At 55.6% G+C, this 25,990-nt stretch overlaps 7 protein-coding genes across 7 annotated transcripts; 1 reads left to right on the forward strand and 6 right to left on the reverse strand.

The window, feature by feature from the left end:
* Positions 1-2,102: 2,102 nt before the first annotated feature.
* QBC33DRAFT_225305 (Snf7-domain-containing protein) lies at positions 2,103-3,498 on the reverse strand. The gene is made up of 4 exons (XM_060422802.1): positions 2,928-3,498; positions 2,657-2,861; positions 2,390-2,598; positions 2,103-2,307 (listed from the first exon to the last, which is right to left on the reverse strand). Exons 1-4 carry the CDS (start codon positions 3,109-3,111, stop codon positions 2,222-2,224), a joined length of 684 nt encoding a protein of 227 aa, XP_060287195.1. The 5' UTR covers positions 3,112-3,498; the 3' UTR covers positions 2,103-2,221.
* Positions 3,499-5,453: 1,955 nt separating this feature from the next.
* On the reverse strand, positions 5,454-5,966 carry QBC33DRAFT_511781 (uncharacterized protein; the record flags this gene model as incomplete). Its single annotated transcript, XM_060425867.1, has 3 exons — positions 5,454-5,675; positions 5,732-5,779; positions 5,862-5,966. The coding sequence occupies 3 exons, from the start codon at positions 5,964-5,966 to the stop codon at positions 5,454-5,456; spliced, it is 375 nt and encodes a 124-aa protein (XP_060287196.1).
* A 4,306-nt stretch (positions 5,967-10,272) lies between these two features.
* Positions 10,273-12,151, reverse strand: QBC33DRAFT_555479 (uncharacterized protein; the record flags this gene model as incomplete). Its single annotated transcript, XM_060429648.1, has 4 exons — positions 10,273-11,291; positions 11,346-11,375; positions 11,428-12,068; positions 12,144-12,151. The coding sequence occupies 4 exons, from the start codon at positions 12,149-12,151 to the stop codon at positions 10,273-10,275; spliced, it is 1,698 nt and encodes a 565-aa protein (XP_060287197.1).
* Positions 12,152-13,609: 1,458 nt separating this feature from the next.
* On the reverse strand, positions 13,610-14,661 carry QBC33DRAFT_445130 (Cut8-domain-containing protein; the record flags this gene model as incomplete). Its single annotated transcript, XM_060424311.1, has 2 exons — positions 13,610-14,439; positions 14,583-14,661. The coding sequence occupies 2 exons, from the start codon at positions 14,659-14,661 to the stop codon at positions 13,610-13,612; spliced, it is 909 nt and encodes a 302-aa protein (XP_060287198.1).
* An 841-nt stretch (positions 14,662-15,502) lies between these two features.
* On the forward strand, positions 15,503-17,545 carry QBC33DRAFT_225547 (putative rna recognition domain-protein). Its single transcript, XM_060422803.1, has one exon. It carries the CDS (start codon positions 15,725-15,727, stop codon positions 17,258-17,260), a length of 1,536 nt encoding a protein of 511 aa, XP_060287199.1. The 5' UTR covers positions 15,503-15,724; the 3' UTR covers positions 17,261-17,545.
* On the reverse strand, positions 17,510-21,140 carry QBC33DRAFT_485352 (putative zz type zinc finger domain-containing protein-containing protein). The gene is made up of 2 exons (XM_060425405.1): positions 20,522-21,140; positions 17,510-20,413 (listed from the first exon to the last, which is right to left on the reverse strand). The coding sequence occupies exons 1-2, from the start codon at positions 20,639-20,641 to the stop codon at positions 17,918-17,920; spliced, it is 2,616 nt and encodes an 871-aa protein (XP_060287200.1). The 5' UTR covers positions 20,642-21,140; the 3' UTR covers positions 17,510-17,917.
* A 1,267-nt stretch (positions 21,141-22,407) lies between these two features.
* Positions 22,408-25,110, reverse strand: QBC33DRAFT_597598 (UPF0052 domain protein). The gene is made up of 5 exons (XM_060431934.1): positions 24,688-25,110; positions 24,462-24,596; positions 24,385-24,402; positions 24,020-24,302; positions 22,408-23,892 (listed from the first exon to the last, which is right to left on the reverse strand). The coding sequence occupies exons 1-5, from the start codon at positions 24,746-24,748 to the stop codon at positions 22,860-22,862; spliced, it is 1,530 nt and encodes a 509-aa protein (XP_060287201.1). The 5' UTR covers positions 24,749-25,110; the 3' UTR covers positions 22,408-22,859.
* Positions 25,111-25,990: the final 880 nt, after the last annotated feature.

Raw genomic sequence — 25,990 nt, forward strand, 5'->3', positions numbered from 1 at the left:
TAGCGGCCCAACCACGCCATCACAACCGAAAGAGGCAAAATCCACGCAATGTCAATGGACAGAAGGCACTAAGAGAGAACAGGCGAGATTGGAGACCCAAGATGGAAATTGGAGATAGCATTGTAGAGACTAGTCAGAGGAGTCTCGCAAGGGTTGGTCCCAGAGACAGCGTCTGCCGATGATAACAAGCAGGGGTCTGGCTCCATCCTCAACCACAAAGATATCAGGGTCGCCGACCTCCCGCTCTGCGGGTCGGGTTGCCCTCCCAAGCTCAATGCCGGTTGATATAGCATTGGGTCACAACTCTCAGAGTCACAGCAGCTTTGGAATTGGCCCAACCGTTTTTCTGCACCCCCTACTGGTCCCTGAACAGTCGACTTGATGGGTCGGGCCGGGGTTCACCTCTCAGTCCACTAAGACTGCATACTATGCCATAGTACACAGGACTGGAGGTTGGGGTCAAGGGACGACCCGTGCCAGGAGGTGGGGTGTGTGTGCTGGTGTAATCCGGCGTCGTTGGCATAGTACAGCGGAAGTGCAATTCTGTATGCGTTCCAAATGTACGCATGTTCTCTCTTTTTTTCTTAAAGAGCTGCAACGTGGACGAGTGATGGCAGTTCGCTTGCGAAGATCCCTGCACGATCTGTCGGCCTAATGGCTGCGGGATATGCGGCACCCCAAGGAGAGACGTGGGGCAAGCAACAGGGTGATGAATTAGAGGCTGGGCTTGCCCGCCTGGGCAGACAGATTTTTTTTTGGTGAGATGTTCTGACATTTATGCAGCTTCGGCACCTGGGAAGCCAATTGATGCACTTTCCCGTGGCGTTATCGTGATCAATGAGGCAAATAATCGATATCATATTGAGAAAGCAGAGAGGGGAGCAGTAATGTGGAAGGTATGTTCTCGTGCTGTTAGGTGCTGACTTAACAGGCACTGCCCGGTAGCACCCGCCAGCTTGGAATGCAGGGTTCATGAGCCCATGATGAGCCCCACATTGAAGGTACCGCACTAACATTGAATAGAGCAACGTCGAATTGTTTGCCTCAAGTGCAGGGATACCTGTGTCACCTGCCATCAGTAGCGTCGCTGTTCCGTCTCTATAGATACATGCCTTTGAAGCTCAACCCATAACTTCAGATACGGTTCGGTTCGACCAAAAGGGAGAGGTTCCCATGGTTGGGCAAGAGGTCCGAATATCGGCAGCCAATTCGTGAGATGACGAAAAGAACAAGTTTCATGACAACACATTGGGTCTCGTGAGCGGCGAGCTGTTGGACCTGCCTGACCGCCACCTGCCAACCCCCATCGTTTTCCCAAAACGAACAAGGCAGGGCCGCTAAAATCACTAGCCTTCTTTTGTTGATGATACTCTGAATAACGTCGGCTACTCGTACATTGTATACCTGCTGCTATGTACTGTACATCGCCAGAGGAAATGCGTATAACTATGCGTTTCGCACAGGCGGAAAAGGCTGGACAAAATCCAACAATCAACCAACTACACAGTAGAGTGCCATCTCCTGCTCTTCATGTTGATGCCAATACCATCCTTGTGAAACGCCTCTGGCTTGCTTCCAGCCTCGGTCAAGTTCTCGAAAGGGCGGCCGGGGGAGTTCCCAACGGATGATCTCGCTTCTTCAATGTCAAATTAATCCACCACGAACGGTGTGGACTTGTCCTCGGCACTGCGGAGTACGGAGAGATTGGTCTTTGAATCGTCAAGCCCATGCTCACCAGCCATGCTCGAGTTTCAGGCACAGCACGCACTTCGAGCCCGTGGCTGGCAGCTTTCAGAGTAGAGCTACCAGCCCAAGCATTCTCGCGAACCTCCCAGCCTCTTCCTGCGAACTCTTTCATGATCCTAGTCCACCAAAAGAGCCGCTGGAAGGCTATTGTGTAATTCTTCTTGTAAATTCTCCACTCTTCCATACATCATCAGGTAATGCAGCCTCGAGACGCCAACGCCAACCCCTCGGAATGTGAAACGTGGGAGGACGAAGTGTAGATAACAATGTCGAGATGACGACGGAAGACAACAGGCAAAAGTCACGATCATGTCCTGACCCTCCTTGACATGACAACCTGTACACACCACGCAACCCATGAAAATCATGCAAATCAATCCGGCCCCTCCATCATCCATGATACAATGAATGATACCCTTGCCGAGCGAAGCGGCATCGAATGAAGCGAGTATCTCGGTCGTGCCCAAGCTCGATATTAGGACATGGCCATCTCCGCCTGCAGTTTCTGGAGCTCGGCCTCCTCGTCGTCCTCGACTGCTGCCGGAGTCTTCCCTGTCTTGACTATAGCGGCACCTGTTAGCAAACCCGAAAGAAAAGAAAGAAAAACGCGATGTTTCCAGGTCTCGGGTGGAGTTGGTCTTACTTGGTCCATCCCCTGCCGCCGGCAGTCTTTGGATCTGATCCGAGACTGGGACGGTGCCAGTGTTCAGCATCTGTTCGTCCAGCTGTTCTTGTTGCATAACCTCCAGTTCGGCATCCAGGTCTACGTCGTCGACTTGGTTGCCCACGTTGACGGTGTTCATAGCCTCCACGATCTCGTCGCTGAGCGCAATCTGATCCCGGAGTTTCTCCCTGCGAACATGCGCTGTTAGCCATGCCCACTGAAGTCGGCTTCCTAGATATCACATACATCGTCTCGTCGACCTTCTCCGGCGTGAGCTTGCCATGAATCACGGCCATAGCCTTGCCAGCCCGCTCCATCGCCGCCAGAGTCTCCCGGTTGATGTTCGCCGATTCGATGGCATTTATTTGCTGCTCGAGTGACGTGATCTGTCCTTGTGTCTGCTCAAGCGCGTGCTCGTGCTGTTTTTTGCGCCGCAGAGCCGTCTTCGCAGCTGCCGGATGGAGGCGTCAGTACTCGGCGCGATCCCACGCCGTCCGATAAGGGGGTTCAAACCTACCCGTCTTGTTTGTGTTTACGAATTTTCGTGCGATGCTGTCCTGGTCGTCCATCTGGGTCTGGAGATGCTTCTCCCGCTTCTGGAGCATGTCCAGCTGGGACCGTAGGGCGAGGATGGCATTCTTCGGTGTGTCCTTCTTGCTCTGTGCGGCACCTCCGCCGAACCAGCCCCAGATGCCCGACATATTTAAATCTTTAAATGGCGATGACCTAGCACGGATGCTTTGTGTCGTCGATGATAATAGATGGGAGCAGGTATCAGTGGAAGTCGAGAGATCGTTCGAAAGGTCGCAGGTGACCAAGTGATCGGGGCTTGGTGGGGTCGAAAGCCAAAGTGCCACTGGACCGGGTAGGTAAGTACCTAGGTCGTATCCAAGGTTGTTAGAGTGCCGAGATGCTTCGCCGCGAGTTGAAGGGAGAGATAGAGGCCAGTATCCGATGTTGGTCGCCAAGACGCAGTCACTGAGGACGATTTCGCGAGGTTGAAAGGGCAGCCTGTTAGGTGTGATGCAACTAGAGATGTTTGAGCGTTGCCTAGGTAGGTATCTTGGTTGCTGCCTCTGGCTGCGCACGCAGACGAACCCGAACTAGGCCGGAGTTTAACCGCTGCTACCCGTCATGTGATGCAACTCGAGCTTCGTGGGGGGTCCTATGTACCGTACCTAGGTACCCACTGAGGACGGAATGGAAGGAACAAAGCATGAACTTACCTCTCATATGCCGAATCCGACATCAGACAATTTCGAGATTATCATCATTTCCCCAGTGATAGCTCGGTCTTACTTTTCTGTTTGCTTGTCTTGTCAGGTGCAGCTCAAAAGACTAGGGTATCATCCTTGGTGGCTAGGTACCAAGTAGCTGAGACTCATATCTCTCTTCAGTCGCCTTACATGTCGAGCGGACCCCTTCCTTCTCAGATCTGTCTCCTCTCTGCCTTACCGGCCAAGCAAGTCGGAGACAAAGTCAGGTTTCTGGCTTGGTAAGATACCTGTTCAGTCACTGTTATCCCATGAGGCAGGACACCGATCTAGCCAATGATTGCGTGCCTGTTGCGCAACATGGTTATTCTCGACCATCATGGAAGCAAACCCGCTGATTTGGCTGTAGCGTAACGTCCTATTCGACCGCATCTGGTACCTTGACATTGCAGCATCCAGATGACCGAGACGCCAATGTGAGTGCGCTGGTCGATGTTCAGCCAGTCCTCGAGAAACTGGGGGCAGAGCAGACTCGCGTTGGGGAATGGGTGAACGTTATCGGTTATGTTACCTCGCATTCACCCTCATCGCCAGGAAAATCAACGATGCGCTACGGCCCATCAGTTCAAATTCAGGCGTTACTTCTCTGGTCTGCCGGACCGTTGGACATTCAGCAATACCAGATCGCTGTTGAAGCTTTGCAGAACAAGCGAGCCGGTCCAGCTGGTCAGCCCAAGCCAGCTTCAACTGCACTAGTCCACGAATAAGCTCCGTGTCTTGTCTTGGATAAACCACCTTCTGCTTCCTCTCTTGCTGTCGGGACAAGTGACGCGCCGCTGCTGCTTGCAGGCGTGGTTGGAGTGGACAGATATGCCCGAACAGAACGAGCTTCGTGAAGGGTCCTAGCCACTATGAATCTACCTACACACATGGAACCACACGGAGCCAGAGGAGAGGCTGAGCCAATTTCCACACTGCTACAACATATGCTGTGGGACAGCTTGACGTTGACTGACATGTGAAATTGGGGTTGAACAGCCGAAACATTGGCCCAGTTCCTCCAAGGACTGGAACCCATCAAGGAGCCAAGACCGCTCGGGGAGACTTGTTGCCAGTCCGTTCTGTGGTCGGCGGTTGTGCCGCCACGGGCTGCAAAAATCTTGTGCTTCGCATTGATCGTTCGAGCGCGCCTTATTGGCTACCCCGAAGGAGACCGAGGGAATAGATGGATTCGTCTCCGACAGCAGATGTTAGACGTCGACGAGGCTATCCCGACTCCCTAATCTGTACAATCCCTTATTAACCACCGGGCCTGAGCTACACAAAATCTTGTTTCTCTTGCCTCGCCCTATCATTTCCATCGAGTCGGTCATGCACAAGCAACAGTGACTGATTGACTGATTGATTGAATTAGGTATGTGGACCGCCCAAAATTCGGTTAGCTCTCGTCCAGGGTGCAGAATCGACTTAAATATGCACACAACCACTGAATATGACTAGGAAATGCGGTGACCATTGGATTCCAGCCCGGCCAGATGGCACAACACTGCTGGTCGAAATCAACGCCCGCTTCTCACCATGCAACCACAGATTCGATATCTCGCATGCTCCGTCAGCGGTTAATGTCAGGCATTCATGCCAGTTATTCGTTCCTTTCAAACCCTGGCTCGACCCTTCCACCCAATTAAGTCCCCCGGGCCAGTTGAAGGAAGGCAACGCGATGTGCTTTCCGTGTCTGCATGGAGCTCCATGCCGTCTGCTGTGTTTATGTTGTGGCCGACTGTCCTCCTACAGCAGCCGAATGGGGTAACTTCTTCCCCCGTGGCGTATCAGCTCCAGTCTCGCCGTCTCTCGTCATGCCGGCGACATGTATCGTTCCGCCAACGATCGTCTCTGCTCTTTCTCGACAAGTCGCCGGATACTGCCTTGGAGATTAGCACCGGTTGGTGGAGTGGGCGCTTCAGCGGCTTCTCCGGCTTGGTCTGGGCCCTGGCGGCAGCCTGCCGTTCCCACATTTCCTTGGACTTCACGCAGATGTCGTCGATTTGCTCCTGGGCACGGTGGGGTTAATGGTACGGACACGGCGAGGGTCGAACCAGCGTCTCACATCTGTCAAGCACGGTCCCGGGGTTGTGATCAGGAACCCATCCTCGCCCTACCACGGTTCAGTCAGCTAGATTAGGAGGCATCACGACGACGGGGGGAGTGCTGCTGACGTCACGAGTGTAGGGTCTAACAGTCGCTCCAGGCCCAAGATAATATTGCAGCTCTTGGGTAATGACCTTCTTGTGGATGTCGAGGTGTGGGATCCAGTATTTGTTCATTTCCGAAGAGGACGACATTGCTATGTCGTGACCACGAGAGCCCGCCTGAAGGATCGAGAGAGGGAGTCCAAAGTCTAGGTTCTCCTGCCAGATATCGCGGGCCAAGGGAGATATTTATATGTCTTTAGTACGACCCCTGACTCGAGAGGCCAGTCAAATCCGACTTTGAATTGGTACGGAGAGACAGAGAACGGACACCATCCCAGAGCAACTTCTGACGGGCTTCATGCTGTCGTCTATCTAGCGACACACCGCCTATGGTTTTATCTGAGCCACAGCAGCACAATGCACTCACTCACACACACACACACACACACGCACATGTTGTAAGCATTATCCGTGTATGTCAAATGGTGCAAGTGGTTCCCATATGCCGCTCAAGGTCGTCAATCTCACTGGCCCACTGGCTGGAGGGGTCATGTCCGCCTCACTTTTTTTTCTCGCCCTATCCTGGCAATCCTGTTCTCGTTTGGAGCCACCCGGATTTTCCCACCACACTTCGACGTATCCGGGCATCCACAGAAGCGCCCAGTCCCAAGTCCGACAACAATCTCATCTTTCACTACATTGGACACGTATAATATCGCCGTTCTTCCTTTTTCCCGTGTCCAATGACCCGATTGATATGCAGGCCATAGGCTAGCGGATGGTATTTCGCGGAGGATCTGGCGGGAAGTTAGTAGGGCCGTGGTTGAACAAGCTTATCACTCGGCAAGGCAGGTTACCTTCCAAGCTACTGTACGATCTCTGGCGAGATTCGGCGGTTGCGTAGCGGCGTATGCCCGGGGGTCCCGCACTCGGGCCACAATCTCATCACTGTCACGCTCCTCCCTATTTCGGTCCCCAAGTCCTTGGGTATCCCCCAGCGAAGCGGACTGTCGATCCCTTCGTCCCTGTGGAGGAAACCGATGCCATTTCAGGCGTTGAATAGCTCGACAGTGGCGAAATTTTGTCCCACATCCAAGCCCTGCTTCCGTCACACGCTCAAGTGTGCTTGCCCGAGACCGGGTCTCCATACGGAAAAAGCTGTTCCTACCATGGGGTCCAGGCCTGGCACGCGCATGCCCCATACCCCTGTCGCTTTCGCCTCAGGCGCCGATCACCTGCGCCCAAGACAAGAAAGCAAACAAAAAGGGGAAAGTGAGTTGAAATCGAAAATGCACAGGCACGCGGCTTTTAGCCCTGCTGCCTCTCCTTGATCGACAGTCGTTACCCCAAGCCTAGCGGTTGGGTGTGTCCTCTCCTCCACACCAAAGCAGAAGTGCAAGTGCAAGTCACTAGCTGTCCGTCCTAGGCACAATCACAACGAGCTTGGGTTCAGTTGGGCGGGAGGAACCAACTCGACTTCCTACCAGGTTGATCCGCATGAGAAGAGCCTCCCCTACGCCGGTTCGGAACGCTCCTCCTCTCGCGGCTAGATCTTCTGGGCAACACCTTTTCCCTCCGCTGGGCTGAGGCGGGTGCCAGAGATTGAGCAGAGTCGCATCCTAGGGTAACCCACAGATGTGTCCATTACAGCCTCATTCCCTCGGCTTTTACGGTTTCCTTTTTGAGCCAGATCTAAGTCCTTGATTGGTGTGGGTATCCATCCCTGCTGGGCGAATGTCTGACCCCAACCTCACACGGTTAATGCTACTGTACTCTCGCGTCAGGGTGGACTGGGGAGGTGTACTGGGATGTTCATCCCCAGTCATGTTATGCAGATCATTGGGTTCTTCTGGCCGTTGGTGCAGCGCGCCCCTTTTCCCCCGGGGTTTGTATTGTTAAACGTAAGTGAGGCGAGCTTAAGTATCGAACTGTTCCTGCTTGGAGTGGCTCTTCTTACCATGAATGACAATTATGTTGGAAGCAATGTGAAGAAACAGCTTCAACTTTAAGCGCCCCTGACCTATGCTGCTTAGAGGATGAGGCTTATGCCAAGGTTATCCCATATATATCCATGACCTCTCGTATCTGGCGGTGCCTCTGCTAGGTCGTTTACCTTGGAACTGGGCATCCCAGCTAGGAGAGCAGCCAGCACTGGGACCCCCGCAACCCAGCTGTATGTTCGACAGAGTTAGGACGCCATGTGCAAGATTTATTGGTCGTCTTCGTGAAAATGGGGCTTACAAGAAGCAGGAGTGTGGAGCTTTCTGTCCTCGGTCGGGGTACATATCACATTGGCTTCATGCCGGACAAGTTTCAAACGGAGCATGTCCATGTCATTTTGGAAACTGACATTTCTCCAACACTGTCGTAACTAGCTTGCCTGCTTTGCTGTTGAGTTAAGGCGTCTATCTTCACGTAGGCCTCGCCCTACACTTGGAATGGCCATCCTCTGCGCTAGACCCGTCACAATCCTGGCAGGCGTATGCCAGATTTGTGTGGCTATGGCGCCTACAATGTTCGTCACATGGTGATCGCCTCGAATGAACCGTTCATGCTGAGGACAGGCAATGTCTGAGTGATATGGTAGAGACCTGGAATGACTGCCACAGAGGCTAGACTGGAGGACCGCCCATTCCCAGCCAACAGAAGGAACCTAGCTTAGTATGAGACCTTGATCTCTAAGAGGAAGGGCCCGAGGAAAGTCTGTTCTTAACTCAGGACCGCTACTCAGATTTCCCCGGGGCTCATCTCCATGTTATCTTAAAGTACCGACAATCACATTTAGGTAGTCCAAATTGCACTCATTCCTTGCCCTGAGTGTCGCTATAGCATTTGGTAATACTCCTGGTTGTCCTCAACGGCAGGCTTTACATCGTCACAGATGACCACGGCTGGGAGTACTGCTTGGGAAAGCGGTTCTTTGCTGTATGTGGACAGCCACGCCGGGCTTTCCTCAACGCCCCGGTAAACAAAAAGAGGCTCATTACTCTCCTTCACCGGGGCCAGACTCTCAGACATTTACGTGGATAACAAAAACGTTGGAGTAGGCTATTCTCGCCCGGCATCCACTGGATCACGGAGGTACGGGGCCAAGTCGTGCCCGAGCAGGATGAATATATATATTCTGGGCTCAAGGCCCCCTCGCCAGCGTCTCACCGTCAACTCGAAACTGCAATGGGGCCATGTAAGTAACCGGGCAAACAAACGAACATCTTATGGCCCCCTTCAGAAGCGAAATGGGGCAGCACCACATATGGGCGCGAATATGGACCCTCCCAAGCAACGCCCGCCAGCATCAACCAGAAAGCCACCGTTCCATCCGCAACCAATCTCGAGAAACCCGCCCTGGACAGGCAGTAGGACACGCGGTTGGTGCAGCGGCGGTGGCGTGTATGGGGGTGGCACCGGCGGGAAGAGGTGCGGTTATACCAACAAAGGGGGAAGGTCAGTCATACCCGATGGTCTCTCTCGGAATAGACCACAACAGCAGCGGTGGTAGAGGACTGGAGAATAAGTCTCCCGAGAGGGAACAACGTCGTCTTTACGCAGCTTCCCACGCGAGGGAGCGGGAAATCCCGCAGGGAGATTGGGGAGAACACCTGTCGTAAGCCCCCATCCGACCCGACCAAGTTCCATCCATCCATGTCAGAGACCGGTTTATTTCCTGCTCAAGATGGGCACCATGAAGTACCTCGGGTCTGCTCAGGTGGAACATCCGGGCGCAGAAATAGGGAAGGAAAAACATAGGATGGCGTTCAAATTTATTCAACTGGGTGAGGTAACATGGAATTATCCCTCCCCCCCGACAGGCTCCCCTCCAAGCAGCGTGCCTTCCCCTACGAACTGGCTTGCGCGTCTCGTGGGAGTACCTACCTAGGTACTTACTTACTTAAGTGATCCTAATCTTTTCTGCTTTGCCCCCGCCCGAACAAACACTCATAAGCCCTCGCGGTTCGTGGCACCCTCGCCTCACAAGCTGCGTCACCCCATAGGAGAGAGGCAACGCAATGCCAGGCAGGCAGTCCGTAAATCCCCGCCCAGGCCTCAAAATTAGCCAAGCTAGCAGCTTCTAGTAGGAGGGAAGGAATGTTCCGTATAGTGTCTATAGAAGAGGGAGAGGGAAAAAGGTACATCGATGTCCCCCAACCCGCAAAAGCAAAGCACCCGTTACTCCCCCGTTCCGAAACTCCGTACCCATGTGCCCCCGGAAGAAGGATTTTTTTTTTTTTTTTGAACAGCCACATGGCAAGTACGGGCCCAGGAGATGATGTCCAGTCCCCGTGGCTCCAACGAGACAAACATGGTGGTGCCTAGACCCACAAGCAACCTGCCACCCCTGAAACGGGGGCAGTGGACCTACGAGGAATCGAACGAGACTCTCACCCCCCACCTCCTCCCCGGGGTCTGATATCGGATCACCGGATCACTAGTTAAGTCACTAGTTGAGCATCATCCCTTAGGCCATCTTCTGTCTCTTCGCATCCGGTCCACCAGGTCCCATCGCCCCCGCCCCGGCCGCCTGGCCAGGGTTATTCTTATTATTATTCGACACGTCCGCCAGTGGCGCCCTGGCGGCCCCGGGACCACCACCGGGCCCGGCGCCCTCGCCCGGGAGCTGCCGCTTGTGGATGATGGTGGGCGGGCGATACTGCCCGCGGTTAGCCAGGGGGCTGCCCGGCCCGCCACCCGGCGCGCCGATCCGCCGCGCGTGGTCGAGCTGCGGGTTGATGACGTTGCCCCTCCCGGCTGCCGGCTGCGGCGGGGCGGGGCCGGAGGCGCACCCCACCATGCCGGCCCCGGCCCCAGCTCCGGCTGTGGGTGCGGCTCCTGTGGCGGGGCCGGCTGCTGTGCTACCGCCGGACTGGGTCGAGGACGGGGCGACGTGCTGGCCATTCCTGGCGACGGGTTTGGACTTTGTGTGGTCGATCCCGGGGGTCTTGCGGATCGAGGGGCTTTCGGCGCGCGGGTTGAAGATCTGACCTGCCTGCGGCACAACCTGGCCGCTGTTGAGTGACTCCTCGGGTAGCTGGCTCACGGCACGGGCGGAGAAGAAGCCAACCACCTCCCCCCCACCTGCTCCGGGTACACTCGGTCCTGGAGGCTTGGGCGGCGTCTGGTGGGGATGGCCGTTCTGGTTGGGTCCGTGGCTGGTGTAATTGCCGTTCTGGTGAGGCTGGGGTCGATTTTGCTGGAATTGTTGCTGTTGAGGTCGAGATCCGCTATGGCCCGGCTGATTCTGTCCTCCACTAAATTGGCCACGGGGAGTGGGTTGATTCGGAGTTTGAGGTTGTCTATTATAAGTGCTTCCCGCTGAGACGGATCTCGCCAGAGGTCGCGACGGCGGTTGCATAGATGGAGCGTTAACCGCTTGTTGATTTGGAGTCTTCTCGTTTGAGGAGGTCTGGACGGAGTTTGCAAGCGTAATTTCATCAGGGTGATCGTCTTCGGTGACACAGAAATCTACTTCGTCAAACTCTAGGGCATTTGTCAGTTCTAGCAGGCAGAGACAGATATGTCGGACCAACATACCTCCAAATATGTCTTCGAATGAATCACTTGCTGTTCCATAAAGTCAGCACGTACTCTATCCGTAGGACAGATAGTTTCTCACACTTGGCTTGAGACACATCTGCATCCGCTTTGAGTGCCTCGATTCTCGCCGCCTCGGCCTGTTCCTTCTTGATAAAATCCGCATGTCGATGCAGACCAGTTTCGTTAAACTTGGTCGGCTCGACCTTCATTTTAGTCACCTTGGCGAGGTAGGTCTTGTCATAGATGCAGTTACCCAGGACGTTTCCGAAGTTCCTCAACGTCCTCTTCAGCGCATCCGTGGTCCCCTCCTTCTTTGCCTTCTCAAACGCCGCCGCCTTCCCCTTGCAGTTCTCAATGTGCCCGTACCCGATGTCCTCGTGGAAGGTCCCGTCCCGCAGCGTGACCCGCACGATGACCGACAGGCCCAGGCTGATCTTCATGGTCTGGGGGTTCTCGTCGACAAAGTCCACCTGGATGTTCTGGATGCTGGACGACCACCCGTTGAACCCAAAGACCTCGTTGGCCAGGGCGATGCACTTCTCCGCCGCGATGTAGTGCACCTTCTGGCCTGAGGGGCCGGCCCGCGCCGAGATGTATTCAGGTCCGAGCTGTTTCTCGAGTCGGTTTTGGAGAATGGAGACCTCCTGGGCGGTGTATTCTGATATGCGCCTCTTAGGCTCCTCGAATGGGTTCGCAATGCTGACATGCTGCTCGCCGGGGCTGGACAGACGAACATCAGATTAGTATGGCGTCGTGGCTGGAAGACGCGGTCGTAGAGACGGGATGTAAACATACTGAGGCATCTTGAGAGTGAACTGTACTTTGGTCTGTCATGAATCGATAGCAACCGGGCACCTACAAGATTAGGTAGGTAATTGCTCTGCCACTGAGGGATGAACTCGGGTTCGCGTTGCAATGGCCGAGATGTGGTCCTCCCAGGTAGCTGGGAGACAGACCGCGACGAAATCGCGTCGCGAAACAGGCAGTCACGTGGTATGGCGCAGATGGACGCCACACCTTGGGTGTGGCTGGATTAACTTTACCTTTAACTCAGGAGCTGAATGGTGGGGCCAATGGAGCCCAATGGAATGGAATGTTTCCCCTCCTTCCACTCTGCCCCACCAGCCTGATGACCATATCTTCCATGTCTAGCATCGGTCACGCTGGCAACGGAATAAGGCGTTTAACAAGGCTGATTGGGAGGAAGAAACTCATGGTTATTGACTGGTGATAGTGATCAATAATCCTGCTTGTGTCTACCTTTTTAGCCTCACCCTTCCTTCATCTGATTGTCCGGTATACGGGTGCAACTGATGGTCTGTGTGCCTCCATGATTCATGAACTCGCTCATTGAACTTACTCATTATGCTGTCATCCGAGCGTGACAGTCGGGTAAATGCAGAATAAACTCTTCTCAAGTTCAAGCCACGAGAAACAAAATCTTCTCAATCGGGCAACTCCCGTCGATCAATCTTCCGAATTCTCGGTCAAAGCAATGTCGATCAGGGGCCCCAGGTGCTTGATTTCCTTGAGGAGGACACAGAACCCGGAGTTTTGCTTGTGGTTCAGCCAGATTGCCAACTTTGAGGGAGAGCTCTTGCAAGGTAGGAGCCTGGAGTTGATTTGTTCTTACATATTCTTGCAGGCGGCTGTACTTGGGCTTGGTTACGCATCATATCGTACTGTTTGATGATTGTCTATCCCGGTCTTGCTTGGCAACTGGGGTAGAAAACCGAATTCCTAGAGTACTATAGTAAAATGACCCTGCCATTTGATAACAAACAACAACCAAGGGCCGTGCGTATCCCAGTTCACAATGCGAGAACTAGGAGTAAAAATCCAGAGCACCTTGAGCTCCATTTCAAGAGTTTCCGAACAATTCGGCTGTCGTGCCATCCATATGCTCCTTGACTAGGTACGTGTATGTACTGTAGCGAAAAAAGAAGAGAAAACGAGAGGCGTGTGAGAGAAAATGCGACTGCCAAATGGCATCTGATGACAAGACCACCATGGAAAGAAACAACCCAATGCCCCAGAGCACGATGTCGAATCTCAAAGATCGGAAATGAGAGAAAGGAAGGAGATACCAATATGGGATATCATCATTAACAAAACGCCGCGTTGACATGTGCCCGAGTTCCAAAGTCTATGCAAGCCATCCGATGCCCGAAAGAAATAAGAAGGTCGTTTCTGCGTCCGCTGTGTCCCAGCAGTGGTCGATCCGTATGACGCGTCAGGAGACGGCGACTATTACCTTGGCCCTACCAGGGGCCAACTCTGACGGGTGAGCCGTAGGTGCCGTTCATGAGTTGGTTCAGGATCGAATTCTGTTCCGAGAGCCCGCCTGTCGAACTGTTCTGGTTCGAGTTGGCCCATCCAGCGTTTGTCATCGCATTCATCGCTGCCTCCAACTTTCCTCCGGACTGCTGGTGGTGTTTTGCCAATATCTGGTCCCATCCGCCAGTGTGTAGAGCGAATCCCCCACCTCTCTTGGCAGCTTCCGTAATAACCAATGCCCAAGCTCTCGAAATCTCGTCATATGAATTCTCTTTATGATATCGGTATGACTGACTCTCCCAGTCTGGTAGCCCGTGGATCAGTTTGGTGGCACCATCCAGATACTGCAGCGAGACATTCGTCTGGTTCTCGGTCGGGGGAAGATACTGTGGAGTAAAATCGGAGACGGCGTCGATGAGCGCTATCAACGGTTGCTTGACTCGGTAGTAGGTGTAGTCGGAGCTGGATTGGCCGTACGGTACGGCCGCGCGTAGCCTGTCCTGGTATTCCCCAAGAAGCTGAAGAGCCGAAGCAACTGACGGTCGGGGAGCCCCGTTGACAACTTCCTGGCCGATATCTGCGTGTCGTTCACAGATGGTCTGAAGCACGGCCCGTAGCTGCGTGTTGTCGAGGGTTTCTAGCAATCGTGGAAGGGACAGTGGTCGGCCGGCCAAATCATTCGCTGCCCGGACTTTCTTTGATGGTCTTGCGAGGTGCCTCGAGGAAATTGCGGGCGAATTGTGGGGTGAGACAGACATCTCGTCGGCATCTTCTTCGGCTTTTCGTTTCCTGGATGACATGCTGTACGGCGATTCTGAGAGTGTTAGCTCGTCAGGCCAAACGCCTCATGGGCTACAGGAACCAAGACGCCAGGTGGAGTTCCGGCGAACATATAGAATGACCAGGGTATGGATTGAATGATGACGCCTGTGGCCATGCAAATAAATAGGGACTTACGAGATCGTCGGGGAGAGAGGCGGGCGGTTTCGTGCTGGTGAGGAAAGAGCGGTGGCTGAGGTGACAGCAAGACGTTCATATTGGCGGCAAAATGGTGTTTAACGAGCAACAGATAGGATGCAAGCCGATGGTCCCCTTGTTGCTCCTTCCCAAGGTTGACAAAGCGCAGCGATGGAAGAGGTGGGAAAGAGGAGATGCAGTTGGGTGTGTTTGGATGGAAGAAGAGGAAAAGAGGAGGTTCTGGTGCTTGCGTTGGCGCTGGCGCAGGCACCTCGTTGCTGAGGCAAGAACAAATGCACCCCACCCAAATCCAATCGAGGCTAGCCTGGGGTGTGCGTTGTGTGATGTTTTGTGTGTCTCTGGATGGATGGAGGTGGTTCGGTCGGATAATGTGTGTTGCCAGGTTTCCGTGGCACACTTTTCTGCAGGCTGCCTGTATTGTTACTTGGTCACCGTCAACCTTGGGAAACAAAGCGGTCAAGGACTCGGGTGCTGGAGCGGGATAAAACAACAGCGAGTTGGAGCTGGAGTTGGGGAGAAGGGCAAAGGAAATTGTTAGGATTGGTTGTCTGGCACGTGAGGAAATCCGACGAAGCGGGCCTTGGCAATTGGGGCCCAATGCGGGACTCCTTATGGAATAATTCCCGTGATTAGGTACCTAAAAGTATCCTGGGAAACACCACCCTGATACCGCGGCTCTCTACCTATACAGTACCTACCACAGTAGTATCCACGTCAGCGTCCCACTGGGGGGTTTTGAAAGTCTACGCATCCGACTTGCCAGACTGAATACCTATTGGCTGCCTAGGTACCTACCGAAGGTAAACAATAACTTGTACCACAGTAAGTACGGATACGAACCTAACCTTAAAGATGAGGTCACGCAGGCAGATTAGATAGGTAGACACGGTACGGATTAGAGTACATAGGACAAAATAAAGTATGTATTGTACTTTCTGCCCCGCACCCCTGCTCCTTATCGCTTATCAGACCGGATACGGCTTCAAGAAAAATTTCGCCTGCACCAATTGCTTGAGGGAGTTATAAGATAAAAAGGGCGGTTTAGACTCACCCGGCCTTGTCTTTGGTCTAGATTATACCTTTTTAACCAAGGCCGGCATCTGCACCCAATTCAGCAGACCATGTCTATCCAACACTCGGAGGACCCTCCCAGGGGAGGGGACGCCCCCTCGTCTCCCACCGCCTCCTCCAAGAAGCGCAAGGTCTCCCTCGGCGAGATCGAAGTCGACCTCACCCTCCCCGAGCCGCCCTCCAAGAAGGCCCGCCGCGCCCTGAAGAGGGGTAAATCCGACTCGACGAACCCCCCGGCCGCCGCCTCCGCCGACGCCGCCGCCGAAGCCGCTGCCAGCAAGAAGGCCGCCAGCAAGAAGAAGCCCACCTCGGCACACGGCGTCTGGATCGGCAACCTCCCCTTCACCGCCACCAAGGCCGACATACGCAAGTGGCTCATTGACAACTCCGGCGGCTCCATCACCGACGACGCCATCACGCGGGTGTACGTGCCCACGACGAGGCCCGAAGCCGACAAGAAGAAGAAGCACGATAAGAAGAAGCCGAAAAAGAAGGGGGCCGAGGAGGTGGACGAGGACGAGGACGACAACGACGACGATGATGACGACGAAAAGTCGAAGACAAAGGCGGGGAACAAGGGCTTCGCCTACGTCGACTTCACCACCTACGCCACCACCGTCGCCGCCATCGCGCTATCCGAGACGTCGCTGGGCGGCCGCAAGCTCCTCATCAAAGACAGCAAGAACTACGAGGGCCGGCCCGCGCGGCCTGAGGGCGACGACGCGGGCAAGCAGCCCGACGTCGGGAAGAACGGTGCCTCCGCCGCCGGCGCCGGCGCCACCACCGCCAACGGGGCGCCACAGTCCCGGTCGACCAAGGTCTTCGTGGGCAACCTCGGCTTCAAGGCCAGCGAGGACGAGCTCTGGGCCCACTTTGAGAAGTGCGGCCCCATCCGTTGGGTCAAGGTCGCCACCTTCGAGGACACGGGCAAGTGCAAGGGCTTCGCCTGGGTCAATTTCCAGGAGGCCGAGGCGGCCGCCTGGGCCGTCCAGGGGTTCGTCAGGATCCGGCAGACCGTCGACACGGTCGAGGACTTTATGGACGAGGAGGAGGGTGCCCGCGGCGGCAGCGGCGGCGAGGCCGAGCAGAAGGAGGAGGACGAGGAGGAGGAGCGGGAGGAGGGACAAGGAGTGGACGGACGCGGCGACGTCGACGGCGACGGCGAGAAGAAGAAGAAGCAGCAGGCCAGGGACAGGAAAGGCAGCAAGGGGGAGGGCCCGCCCCAGGCCCCCCGCAAGACCAAGACCCGGAAGTGGTGGGTCAACCAGCTGCACGGCCGGACGCTGAAGATCGAGCTGGCCGAGGACGACAAGGTGCGGTACAAGAAGCGCTTCGGCAAGGGCGGCGCCGGCGCCGCCGCTGCCGCTGCCAAGGCGCAGGGCTCCTCCCGCCCGGCAGCGGGGGCAGCAGCAGGGACCTCGGCCCCTTCGGAGCAGCAGGCGGTGGTTGGCGATGGCGGTTCGGCCAAGGAGCAAAGAGCCGAGAAGAAGGAGGTGGATCCTCTCAAGGTTCACCATGATATCAACGTTGCTCGGCTTACTGGCGCGATGGTGAAGTCTCAGGGTGTCAAGGTTACGTTCGACTGAGGCGGTACTATTTTATGACGACGGGGGAATACCCAAGAGGCTGTCTGTCTATCGTTCATTTGGGAGAATCTACGTTTTATCACGGCGTGATCAGTGAAAAAGCGACTCAGGCTTCAGCAAACCATTACCCGTGTCACCCTGTTACCAGGACCGTAGCTAAGGTGCTAACTTACCATGAAAAAGCCTTTTCCGAACTTCTAAAGGAAGCGAACTACTACAATCACATCCGCAAGCGCGTGGTACAGGTCATGGTGACAACCTCGCAAAGAACGATTCCCTAACCTAGGACCTAACTAGACTCAATCTGACAATTTGTGGCCGGGTGGGACGGACGTGTGGTGCGCAACTCGGATAGTTCTGCCTTCCGCATGCTAGATTGCGGAGATCAACTCCGATGATCGCCGAGACCAATTCGGAAAAAAAAGACGTTGCAAAGCAAGATGTTCGTGAACCAGCCAGTAGCTAGGAAGGAAAGAAACCCAGAGCCCAAAGGAGAGGGGAAGAACTACAGCCAATACAGCTAGCATATGGGACTTGCCCGTGATGACGACCCGGCCCCTTGCCATATCCTATGACACCTCATGTTCAGGGGTGGAAAACCCGTGTAATGCCGTACGCCAGTTGGGTTTTTAGGAAGTTGGAAGTTGCGCACGCCTCCTACTTCTTGCGAAGCTTCTCCTGGTCCTCGAGATACTCTTCATCCGAGGCATCAAGGATGTCATACTCCTCATCGGTCAGCAGACCTTCGTCGGACTCGCCTTCAGCCCACTCGCCATGCTCGTCGCACTGATCGTAATCCTCCTCGTAAGTTGGGACTGCCGCGGCCTTGTGGTCCTCGTAGGTGCTGGCGCTGGGGGATTCCTTCTCAAGCTTGGGGAAGATCATCTGGCTCTCCTTGGTCGCAGGCTCACTTGGCTCGGCCTCGGCCACTGGGAGAGGGGTCTCTTTCGCAACGTCCTCCACCTGCTCTACCTTGACCTCGGGGGCCTGGACGCTGACGTCGCACCAAAGCCGGGGACCAAACTTGATGCCATCGCTGGTGGTCAGTCGCCAGTAGGAGATGACCCTCCCTGGCCGAGCCGGGGTGCGAAGGGCCACAGTGAACGAGAATGCCTGGTTAGAGGGGAGGCCCTCGGTGCAGACGGTGGACTCGGAAGCAGAGCGGAGCTCTCGAGTATCTGCGGGGTGGTTGGGGTCCACATGGCCCATGTAGTCGCCGCCGACAAACTTGGCAGAGCAACCTGGCGGGAACGGGACATCGCCCTTGTTGCGGATGACCCAGGTCTGCTCAAAGACGTGATTGGGTGGCAAGACGGTGCCGTCGGCAACGGTATCGCTCTCGTACGCGGCAACTAGATCCTTCTCACAGAGAGTAGCCTTCTCAACAGCCTTCTCAGTGGCCTCCTCGGTAGCCTCGGACTCGGGCTGCTCTTGCTTGATCTCCTCCCGCTTGGCCACAACAGGTGTGGCCGGCTCAGACGGTTGCATGTCAGCAACGGTGACGACATTAGTCTGGACGATCTCCTGGTGCTGCATATTGGTCCCGGTGGCGCGAGAGCTTGTAGTCGCCTGGTGGCACGGGAAGTGGTCACCCATGGTAGGCATCGGCTGGCCATCCTTGTGCTTGCCGGTGGTGGTGACGGTGACCTCCTTGACCGGGGTCTTGAACTTGATCAGGGGGTGAGTCTTGTTGTGCGTGTTGGCAGGGCTGGCCTCGCAGCCGGCACAGAAATCGGTGTCGAAGCAAACGGCGCACTTGTAACGGTCGCCAATAATGTAGTCCACGCCGGGATGGGAAGAAGGGCCAGAGTTGCAGAGAGGGCCATCGCAGTAGATGCCGGCATGCCTGGCCAGGCTGAAGATGCTAGGACCGGGCTGCAGAGGTTCGTAGATGGGGACGAACCGGTGGTTGGGGTGTATGAATGAGGCATCTACCACACACCTCGAGCAGTAATCCCAGTCTGGGCAGTCGAGACACTTGTGGCGGACGCCCCGAACCTCCCTGTTACAGCCATCACAGATGGCTTTGTGCACCTGGTTGCGGCCGGGCGCTAGGCGCTGGCTGACTGCGGGCACCAGGGGGTGACCCTCGACAACGACGACGAAGCCGTGCTTGGGATCGTGTCCATGCTGGTTCTTGCCGAAGCAGCCCTTGCAGAGATCAAAATCCTCACAAGCAGTGCAGTGGACAAAATCGTGGTCGGGCAACTCCCGCACACATGAGTTGCAGGTGCGCATGTTGTGGCACAGGAGGGTCTCCAGTGCTGGCACTGGCACCAGTCTCTCGGCCGAGCGAAGGGGAACAGGCCGCTCCTCCTCCTCCCAGCAAGGCTTGGGGACCTTTGGCTTGGGAGAGATTGTTTCAGTGGTGCTGTTGACGACAACTCCGTTCCTCACGAATCGCTTGAGAAGCCAGTGGTCGGGGCTGTAGCAGGTGATGCCCCGGTCAATACAGTCCTGGCAGAGGTCGAAGTCGCCATCATCACAGGTCGAGCAGTGATAGTGGGCATCAGGGATGGTCTTGTCACAGCTGTTGCAGCACACCGCATAGGGGGGGCAAGGCACAGCTGGAGCAACAGCTGGGGCGGGTTTCTGGCACACGGCTGGGACGGCGGGGACCTCGCACATCTTCTTGGGCTCGACAAGAGTCTCAAGGGAGGGCCGGTCAGCAGGCTTGTACCGCAGAGCGGCAATGGAAGCCCTGATCGCCTCGAGACGCTCTTCTATCTGCTTGTGATCATGCTCAATCGATGGGATGGATCTGGGCAGTATGGCGTTATCAGCGGGGCCGCATTGCACTGGCAGAGGCTGAACTGACGGCTGCTGAGATGGAGCCGTGGACGAGGTTGGCAAGAAGACAGGCTTGCCGGCCTTGTCAACCTTGTCAGCCTTGCCGGTATCCTTGGGCTGGGCAGGTGCTGGCGACTCGGGCTCGTCTTCGACTGAGGCTGGCAGTGGGCCTTTTTTCTCTTCTTGGCTCTTGTCCTTGGTGGTAATGCGGAGCTTAAGCTTCTGCTTCGCCTTGGCAGCTCGATAGAGTTGCTTGTAGACAGAGATGTTGTTCGGGTCGAGGACGACATATGTGGCAGCAGAGTCGGAGTATCTCTCGATGATGCACTCGGTGCCCTGGGGGATGCCCAAGACGTTTCGGAGCTGGAGGCGGCCGAGATTAGCAGCAGATCAACCAAACGCAAGCGGGTAAACCAAGCTCAAAATGTAAGAGACAGGAAGTATCGTGCAATATTGTGGTATACAACGTACCCTGTCCTCAAAAAGGGTCGGACTAAGATCTCGGAGTGGGAGCTTGAAACGGCGAGTGCTGCCAGCTATGTTCACTTTGAGGCCGACCAGCAAATCCAGGTGGGATGCTGAGCTCGCCATTGTCGCGGTTTTTCTATTCTTTTTTGAGACTCTGCTCGGCTTTGAGGTTGCTGGTCAGTCTTTTGAGAGGAAGTAAGAGGGGAGGCAGGAAGGAGGATGCAGGTTGCAGGTTGGAGGAAGTCGAGGAGGAGGCGGAGGCGGCGTGGTGCGGCATGGGTTTGGCGGACCAGATGTTTCAGCCGATGACGGCAGGACTCACTCACCGATGGTTTAGTACTATTTAAGAGAAGAGCGACCAAAGCGCTCTCTGCCGCCAGCTACAGTGACGGAATCTAAGACTTTCTCAAGCAGCCTCACGTCTGGAAGCTGGATGGGGGGGAAGGGGTGAAGGTGAGAGAATAACAAAAGGTTGGTTTTGACGGTATGCTCTGGTGGAAAGGGTGAGAGAGGGGGAGGTGGAAGGAGGAAATGCTGTGATGGGGCGATGGTGGGCGCCGTGAACTGTAAATGGACGGACCTCAGGCAATTGATCGAACAAGAAGCCCCGGGGCGTCGTAGGTAAGCGACCTGAGTGGAAGAGCGGGCTAGAATGTGCTAGGCATCTGCAGTGCAGGCAGAGACAGGCAGTCGCAATGGGCCAAGAGGCAAACGTCCATCCACCCCCGGCACCCACTAACAGCACACTAAAATGATGTGGCCACAAGGACGGTATAGGAGCTCGACGTAGGTGCATGTATGTACTGGTACAGATTTCTGCCCTCAGCTCCTGATGTAAGCTCCACTGGAATACAACCTATTTTATGAATGTCTACGCCAAGCCTTATGTACCGCTGCCCCACCATGAAACATTTAGTTCGTCTAGATACCCCCGAAGAAGAAGCAGCCTCACTGATCGGGCAGACGGCCTTCGTTTCTCCTCCACACATCGAACTGCAGATGCAAGGCCAAGATCTATATCTAGGTAGGTAACTACTGTAGGTTGCCTAGGTAAAAGCTTCAAGCGCAGTAACCAAGCAAGCAACTTTCCGACACTCCCAAGTAGGCCCCGCAAAGCTACGCCTGAAGTTTGACCTCGTGGTGACCTCACTAACATTTGGCTGATGTCTGAGCGCTGAGGAAATGAACCGAATAGGTAGGTAGGCAAGGTACGTAGATACCAGGCCATTTGCCTCTGGCAGGCACAGGTATTCGTAAGCAATATTCTCCGGTGTTACCATCCATGGATGTGTCTGGGCGAGGCTTCAGTCTTGGTCACCTGCAAACCGGCCATTCTATTCCTGGACCGATGGCGATAAGGTGCTGACTCGCACACCTCAGCTTGGGTGCCTACTTAAGCCGTAATAGCAATCAGGTTAGCCCCATCTGATACATGAAGCTTACAGACAGACCAGTTTGGGATCTTAGAGAACTGTTTACTCCATCTACTTTGATAGTAGATTCGGGATTCAGACGAAGGTATGTACAGTACAACGGCAATCTGGAAGTTACCGTGGGATAACAGCAGCTGACTGACCCCTCACCTGTTGCGCGCCCCAATCCACTGAGCCTCTCCGCACTTGACGTCTCCCCCAGTCTCCACCCAGTTGCATTGGAATGCTTCCCAGTGACGGCATTGGGTGGCAGCTAGCGTGTCTGGGCAAGGGAGGCGCCCGCATTACGTAGACATTGTTGCTCCATAACGGGACGTAACAGGTGGTGGCCTGACACCGAGGGACCCGACCATTGCTTCGCTTCCCCCATCTCAACTGAAGACTCCGGCAGCCTTACCGAGATCAGAAAGCAATTTACCAAATGCGGAATGCCTCCTAGGGCGTGCGTGACCCAGCCCGAGATTACTTACGAGGTAAAGTAACTATTTTAAGAGCCTTCCAAGACGATGGTGGAATGGACCTACCCGCAACAGGAGACAGTCCATCGCATTGCTTGGAGCTATCAGTTCGATGGGGTGGAAACGGCCGTGTTACACACGTCCTGCACTTCTCGGTTGCGAGTCTGCAGTTCCCCGCGGGCTTGTCCCACCATTCCCAGCCAGAGAAGCAACCCAAAAGGCAATGCGGTTGGCAATCAACAATGAGGGCGTACAATTTCAGTGATGGGGCGGTTGGTGAGCATGCCAGAAACCGCATCAAGGCTGTTTGATTATGAAGCAACCAACATCCAACCCCCAAGGAATTAGCTTTACATACGTACATAGTAGCATACATGACAAGTGTGACCCCAATAGGCAAGCCGTGTGCGTGCAGAGCCTCTCGTCCCAAAAGGGCAAAACCCGAGCATATCAGGAGTCCATGATAGCCTCCAGCGCCCTCCCCAGCTCAGCCTCGTCATACCTCAGCACCCTCCCGCCCGCCTCCCCGCCCCCCTCCCCGCCCCCGACCATCCCGGCCGCCGCAACCCTCACACACTCGATCCCCAGCCCCCTCATCTCCTCCTCGTCCACGGCCGGCGCTCCCTTCCCCCGCAAGTAGATCAGGTGCGTGACATACCGCCGCATCTCCCCCTCGCCGCCACCACCCCCCCTCCTCCCCCTCCCGCCCCCCTTCCCAGCCCGACTCTCCTCCCCGGCCCTCGCCAGCGCCGCGACGAAGTCCCTCCCGCCCATCGGCCTCCCCCTCGGCCCCGTCTCGCGATCGATGCCCGAGTTCAGCACCAGCACGCGCTTCCTCACCCCGGGGTCCGCGATCGCGGCCCCGATCCCGCCCAGCACCACCGACGGCACGATGCTCGTGTACAGGCTCCCGACGCTGTAGACGACGGTGTGACTGGCCGCGACGGCCGCGACGGCCTTTGGGTTCGCCGCCGGCCAGATCTCGTGCCCGTACGGGTTGATGTACCACAGGCGCGACACGCGCGCCGGAAGGTCGTCGTCGCGGTCCGCGTCCTTGGTGAAGCCGACGTGTCGCCGCCCCAGCGCGGGGAGGCTTCCGGGGAGGTTGGCGTCCTCGCCGTCGTGCTGCTGGTCGTGGCTCTCCCCGTCGTCATGGTCGTCGTTGTCGTCTTCATCGGGAACCTGTCCCGTCCGGCCATCTCCCCCCGGTGTCGTGACTCGCTGCTCATTGCTGCTACCGTTGCTGCTGCTGCTGCTGCTGCTGCTGCTGCTGCCGTCGTCGTCGTCCGGCAGCGCTGAGTGCTCGGCTGGGTGCGAGATGGCCACCTGCCCCGCGATCTGGGTGCCGTCCTCCAGGCCAGCGCAGATGTGGTGCGTGAAGTTTGAGTTGATGGCCGGCAGGACCGAGATGGAGGTCGGGATGGCGCAGATCATGGAGAGGAGGTAGATTGCGGATTCGAAAGAGCCCGAGAAGAGGCGGGCCCTGGTCTTAATTGTCAGCTTGTATGCCCGGCCGTGTATGTATATACAGTACTTGTAGTCCGATATAAAAACCGGAGGGTTCCCATAAAACAGCAAACCCTCGCAGAGAGTCGTGACTGCAAACCTACCCGGTCAAGAACATGTTCCCGATGCTAGCCTCGGCAAAGTTGAACACGGACGTCGGCCTCGCCCGCTTGACGATCTCGAGGTTGAGCGTGTTGAGCACCGACCGGATCAGCTCCCGCTTGGGGCTCGACACGGCCGCCCACAGCGGATGCCGGCCCTCGACCACGTCGAGCCACTCGGTCCGCGCCTCGCCGCCGTCCCGGCACAGCCGGTACTCGAACAGCGCCTTGAGGGCCGTCCTCTCCGGGTCGTCCTCGTGGTTCGGGATCAGCCGGACAAGGCGGCCTTCGGAAGGGGAGAAGGGGTTCTCGGTTAGCATGCCCGCTCGGTCTAGCCCCATTGGCGGGGGTGGAAAAGGGGTTCTCACTACGGACGTCGCCGACGCCTATATTGATGTATCAGTGCTGGTTTGTGCAGTGTTGCGCCGCCTGGTTGGAAACTTACTGGGGCCGCCGATGAATCTTATCAGCTCCGACGAGCTGCCGCCGTTGTCGCTGATAGGAATGATGTAGTTGAGCTGGCATTTTCTCCGCTCGATGATTCGGTTGAACACATCGACGAGGCTGTTCCCACCCGTGCCTATGATGTACATGCATGAACAGTCAGAGTTTAATGATATGCAGCTCAGCCTGGGTGGCCACTCCTGACAGAGTCTGCTGGTCTTGCATACCTCCTGAAAATACGGTGATGCCCGTTCTCTTTGGGGCCGGGGTGCCTTTAGCACGATCCATATCTCGGTGAAGTTGAGTGTGAAGTGGAAGCAATTCGGTAGAGTGCTGTTGAACTCAAGATTGTTCCCAGCCTTACTTCGAGGGTCGATGACGACGAGGAGATGCAATTTCCGTTCCCCTTGTCGGCTTCCTCATTATATACACTTTTGCTCACGTCGCAACCCTAACGTGTTCTATTCGTATTCATATCCGGGGTGAACTCAGTCAAATTCCCCATTGAAACAGGGGGGAGCCGGCTTTTTCTCGGTCTGGACACATCTAACCTATCTTCCCATGCTAGCAGCGAGCTCTCGAGATGACGAAGGACTAATTTAAATTTTGCAATCGTGGGGCGGGTTGCTGGAGCCCCTACAGCCAGCCAGACTTGGCTAGGTCAGACGTTCGGTGTGAGAATGGCTCCAATCATTTGGCAGCTCTTCACCTATGCAACTTAACTGGAAAACTGGTACAGTACATTAGGAGCTGTAGACTCTGTTTGCATGCCCTGAGAAGGTACTGGAGTGGCCTTCCAAAGCATCACAAACATGACGACATTGCCAACTTCCTAGGAGTGTGGGCCCTGGAACCTAAGGATGGCAGTGCAAGTTTAACAAGGGTCATGAGAGATGACTCTTCCTCACAAAGGACAAGTATCACCAAATATACGCTGTGTCTCTGTCTGGACACCGTGGCATGAAAAGCAACCGCCTCAAAACCTGTCTTCAACTAAACAAATGCTATCGAGTTACTCCGTGAACGCCATGCAATAATTTCCCCCTTTCCACAAGTCGAACATACACTTTGACGCCCAACAAAGAGTGAATCGACAAAACATACCAGCAACTATGGCGCGAAGAAGAAGAAGTGAGAAGAGAAAAAGGGGGGTGTGAAAAAAAGAGAAGGAAAATAAAACACCGCGGCTGTGTGACGGGTAGGGACGAGGCTTTTGCTGCTTTGACGTGTGTTCGAGACTCGGCTTCTTTTTTCTTTCCCACACAAGGACCGGGATGCAAACAACTGCCGCCTCCAGATTTCCTCTCTGTCCGTCCTCCTCCACCTTCCTTCGCAACATCAGCGCCGCCACCCCCCTTCTCCCGAGGCCTGTTGCAACTGGCCCTAACCTGACCCTTCTCCCGAGGCCTGTTGCAACTGGCCCTAACCTGATTCCATCGGATGCCCTATAGGATCCGTGTTGTTGATTGTTGAGTAATACAACAACGCCCGGGGGGCCCCCGCAATATGTAGCAAGGATTGTCATGACCA

This window comes from Phialemonium atrogriseum, assembly GCF_030411735.1.
Source record: "Phialemonium atrogriseum strain 8032-3 unplaced genomic scaffold QBC33scaffold_3, whole genome shotgun sequence".
NCBI classification, from domain to species: domain Eukaryota; kingdom Fungi; phylum Ascomycota; class Sordariomycetes; order Cephalothecales; family Cephalothecaceae; genus Phialemonium; species Phialemonium atrogriseum.

What these genes read in the sequence shown, in the direction of transcription:
- QBC33DRAFT_225305 (XM_060422802.1), bottom strand. Translation starts at nt 3,111, where the DNA reads ATGTCGGGCATCTGGGGCTGGTTCGGCGGAGGTGCCGCACAGAGCAAG. An exon ending in CGTAAACACAAACAAGACGG is followed by an intron (nt 2,862 to 2,927) that starts GTAGGTTTGAAC and finishes TCCATCCGGCAG; the next exon opens with CTGCGAAGACGGCTCTGCGG. An exon ending in GGCGGCAGGGGATGGACCAA is followed by an intron (nt 2,308 to 2,389) that starts GTAAGACCAACT and finishes GTGCCGCTATAG; the next exon opens with TCAAGACAGGGAAGACTCCG.
- QBC33DRAFT_597598 (XM_060431934.1), bottom strand. Translation starts at nt 24,748, where the DNA reads ATGGATCGTGCTAAAGGCACCCCGGCCCCAAAGAGAACGGGCATCACC. An exon ending in CATCACCGTATTTTCAGGAG is followed by an intron (nt 24,597 to 24,687) that starts GTATGCAAGACC and finishes TGTACATCATAG; the next exon opens with GCACGGGTGGGAACAGCCTC. An exon ending in GGGAACATGTTCTTGACCGG is followed by an intron (nt 23,893 to 24,019) that starts GTAGGTTTGCAG and finishes AATTAAGACCAG; the next exon opens with GGCCCGCCTCTTCTCGGGCT.
- QBC33DRAFT_485352 (XM_060425405.1), bottom strand. Translation starts at nt 20,641, where the DNA reads ATGGCGAGCTCAGCATCCCACCTGGATTTGCTGGTCGGCCTCAAAGTG. An exon ending in CGACCCTTTTTGAGGACAGG is followed by an intron (nt 20,414 to 20,521) that starts GTACGTTGTATA and finishes GGCCGCCTCCAG; the next exon opens with CTCCGAAACGTCTTGGGCAT.
- QBC33DRAFT_225547 (XM_060422803.1), top strand. Translation starts at nt 15,725, where the DNA reads ATGTCTATCCAACACTCGGAGGACCCTCCCAGGGGAGGGGACGCCCCC.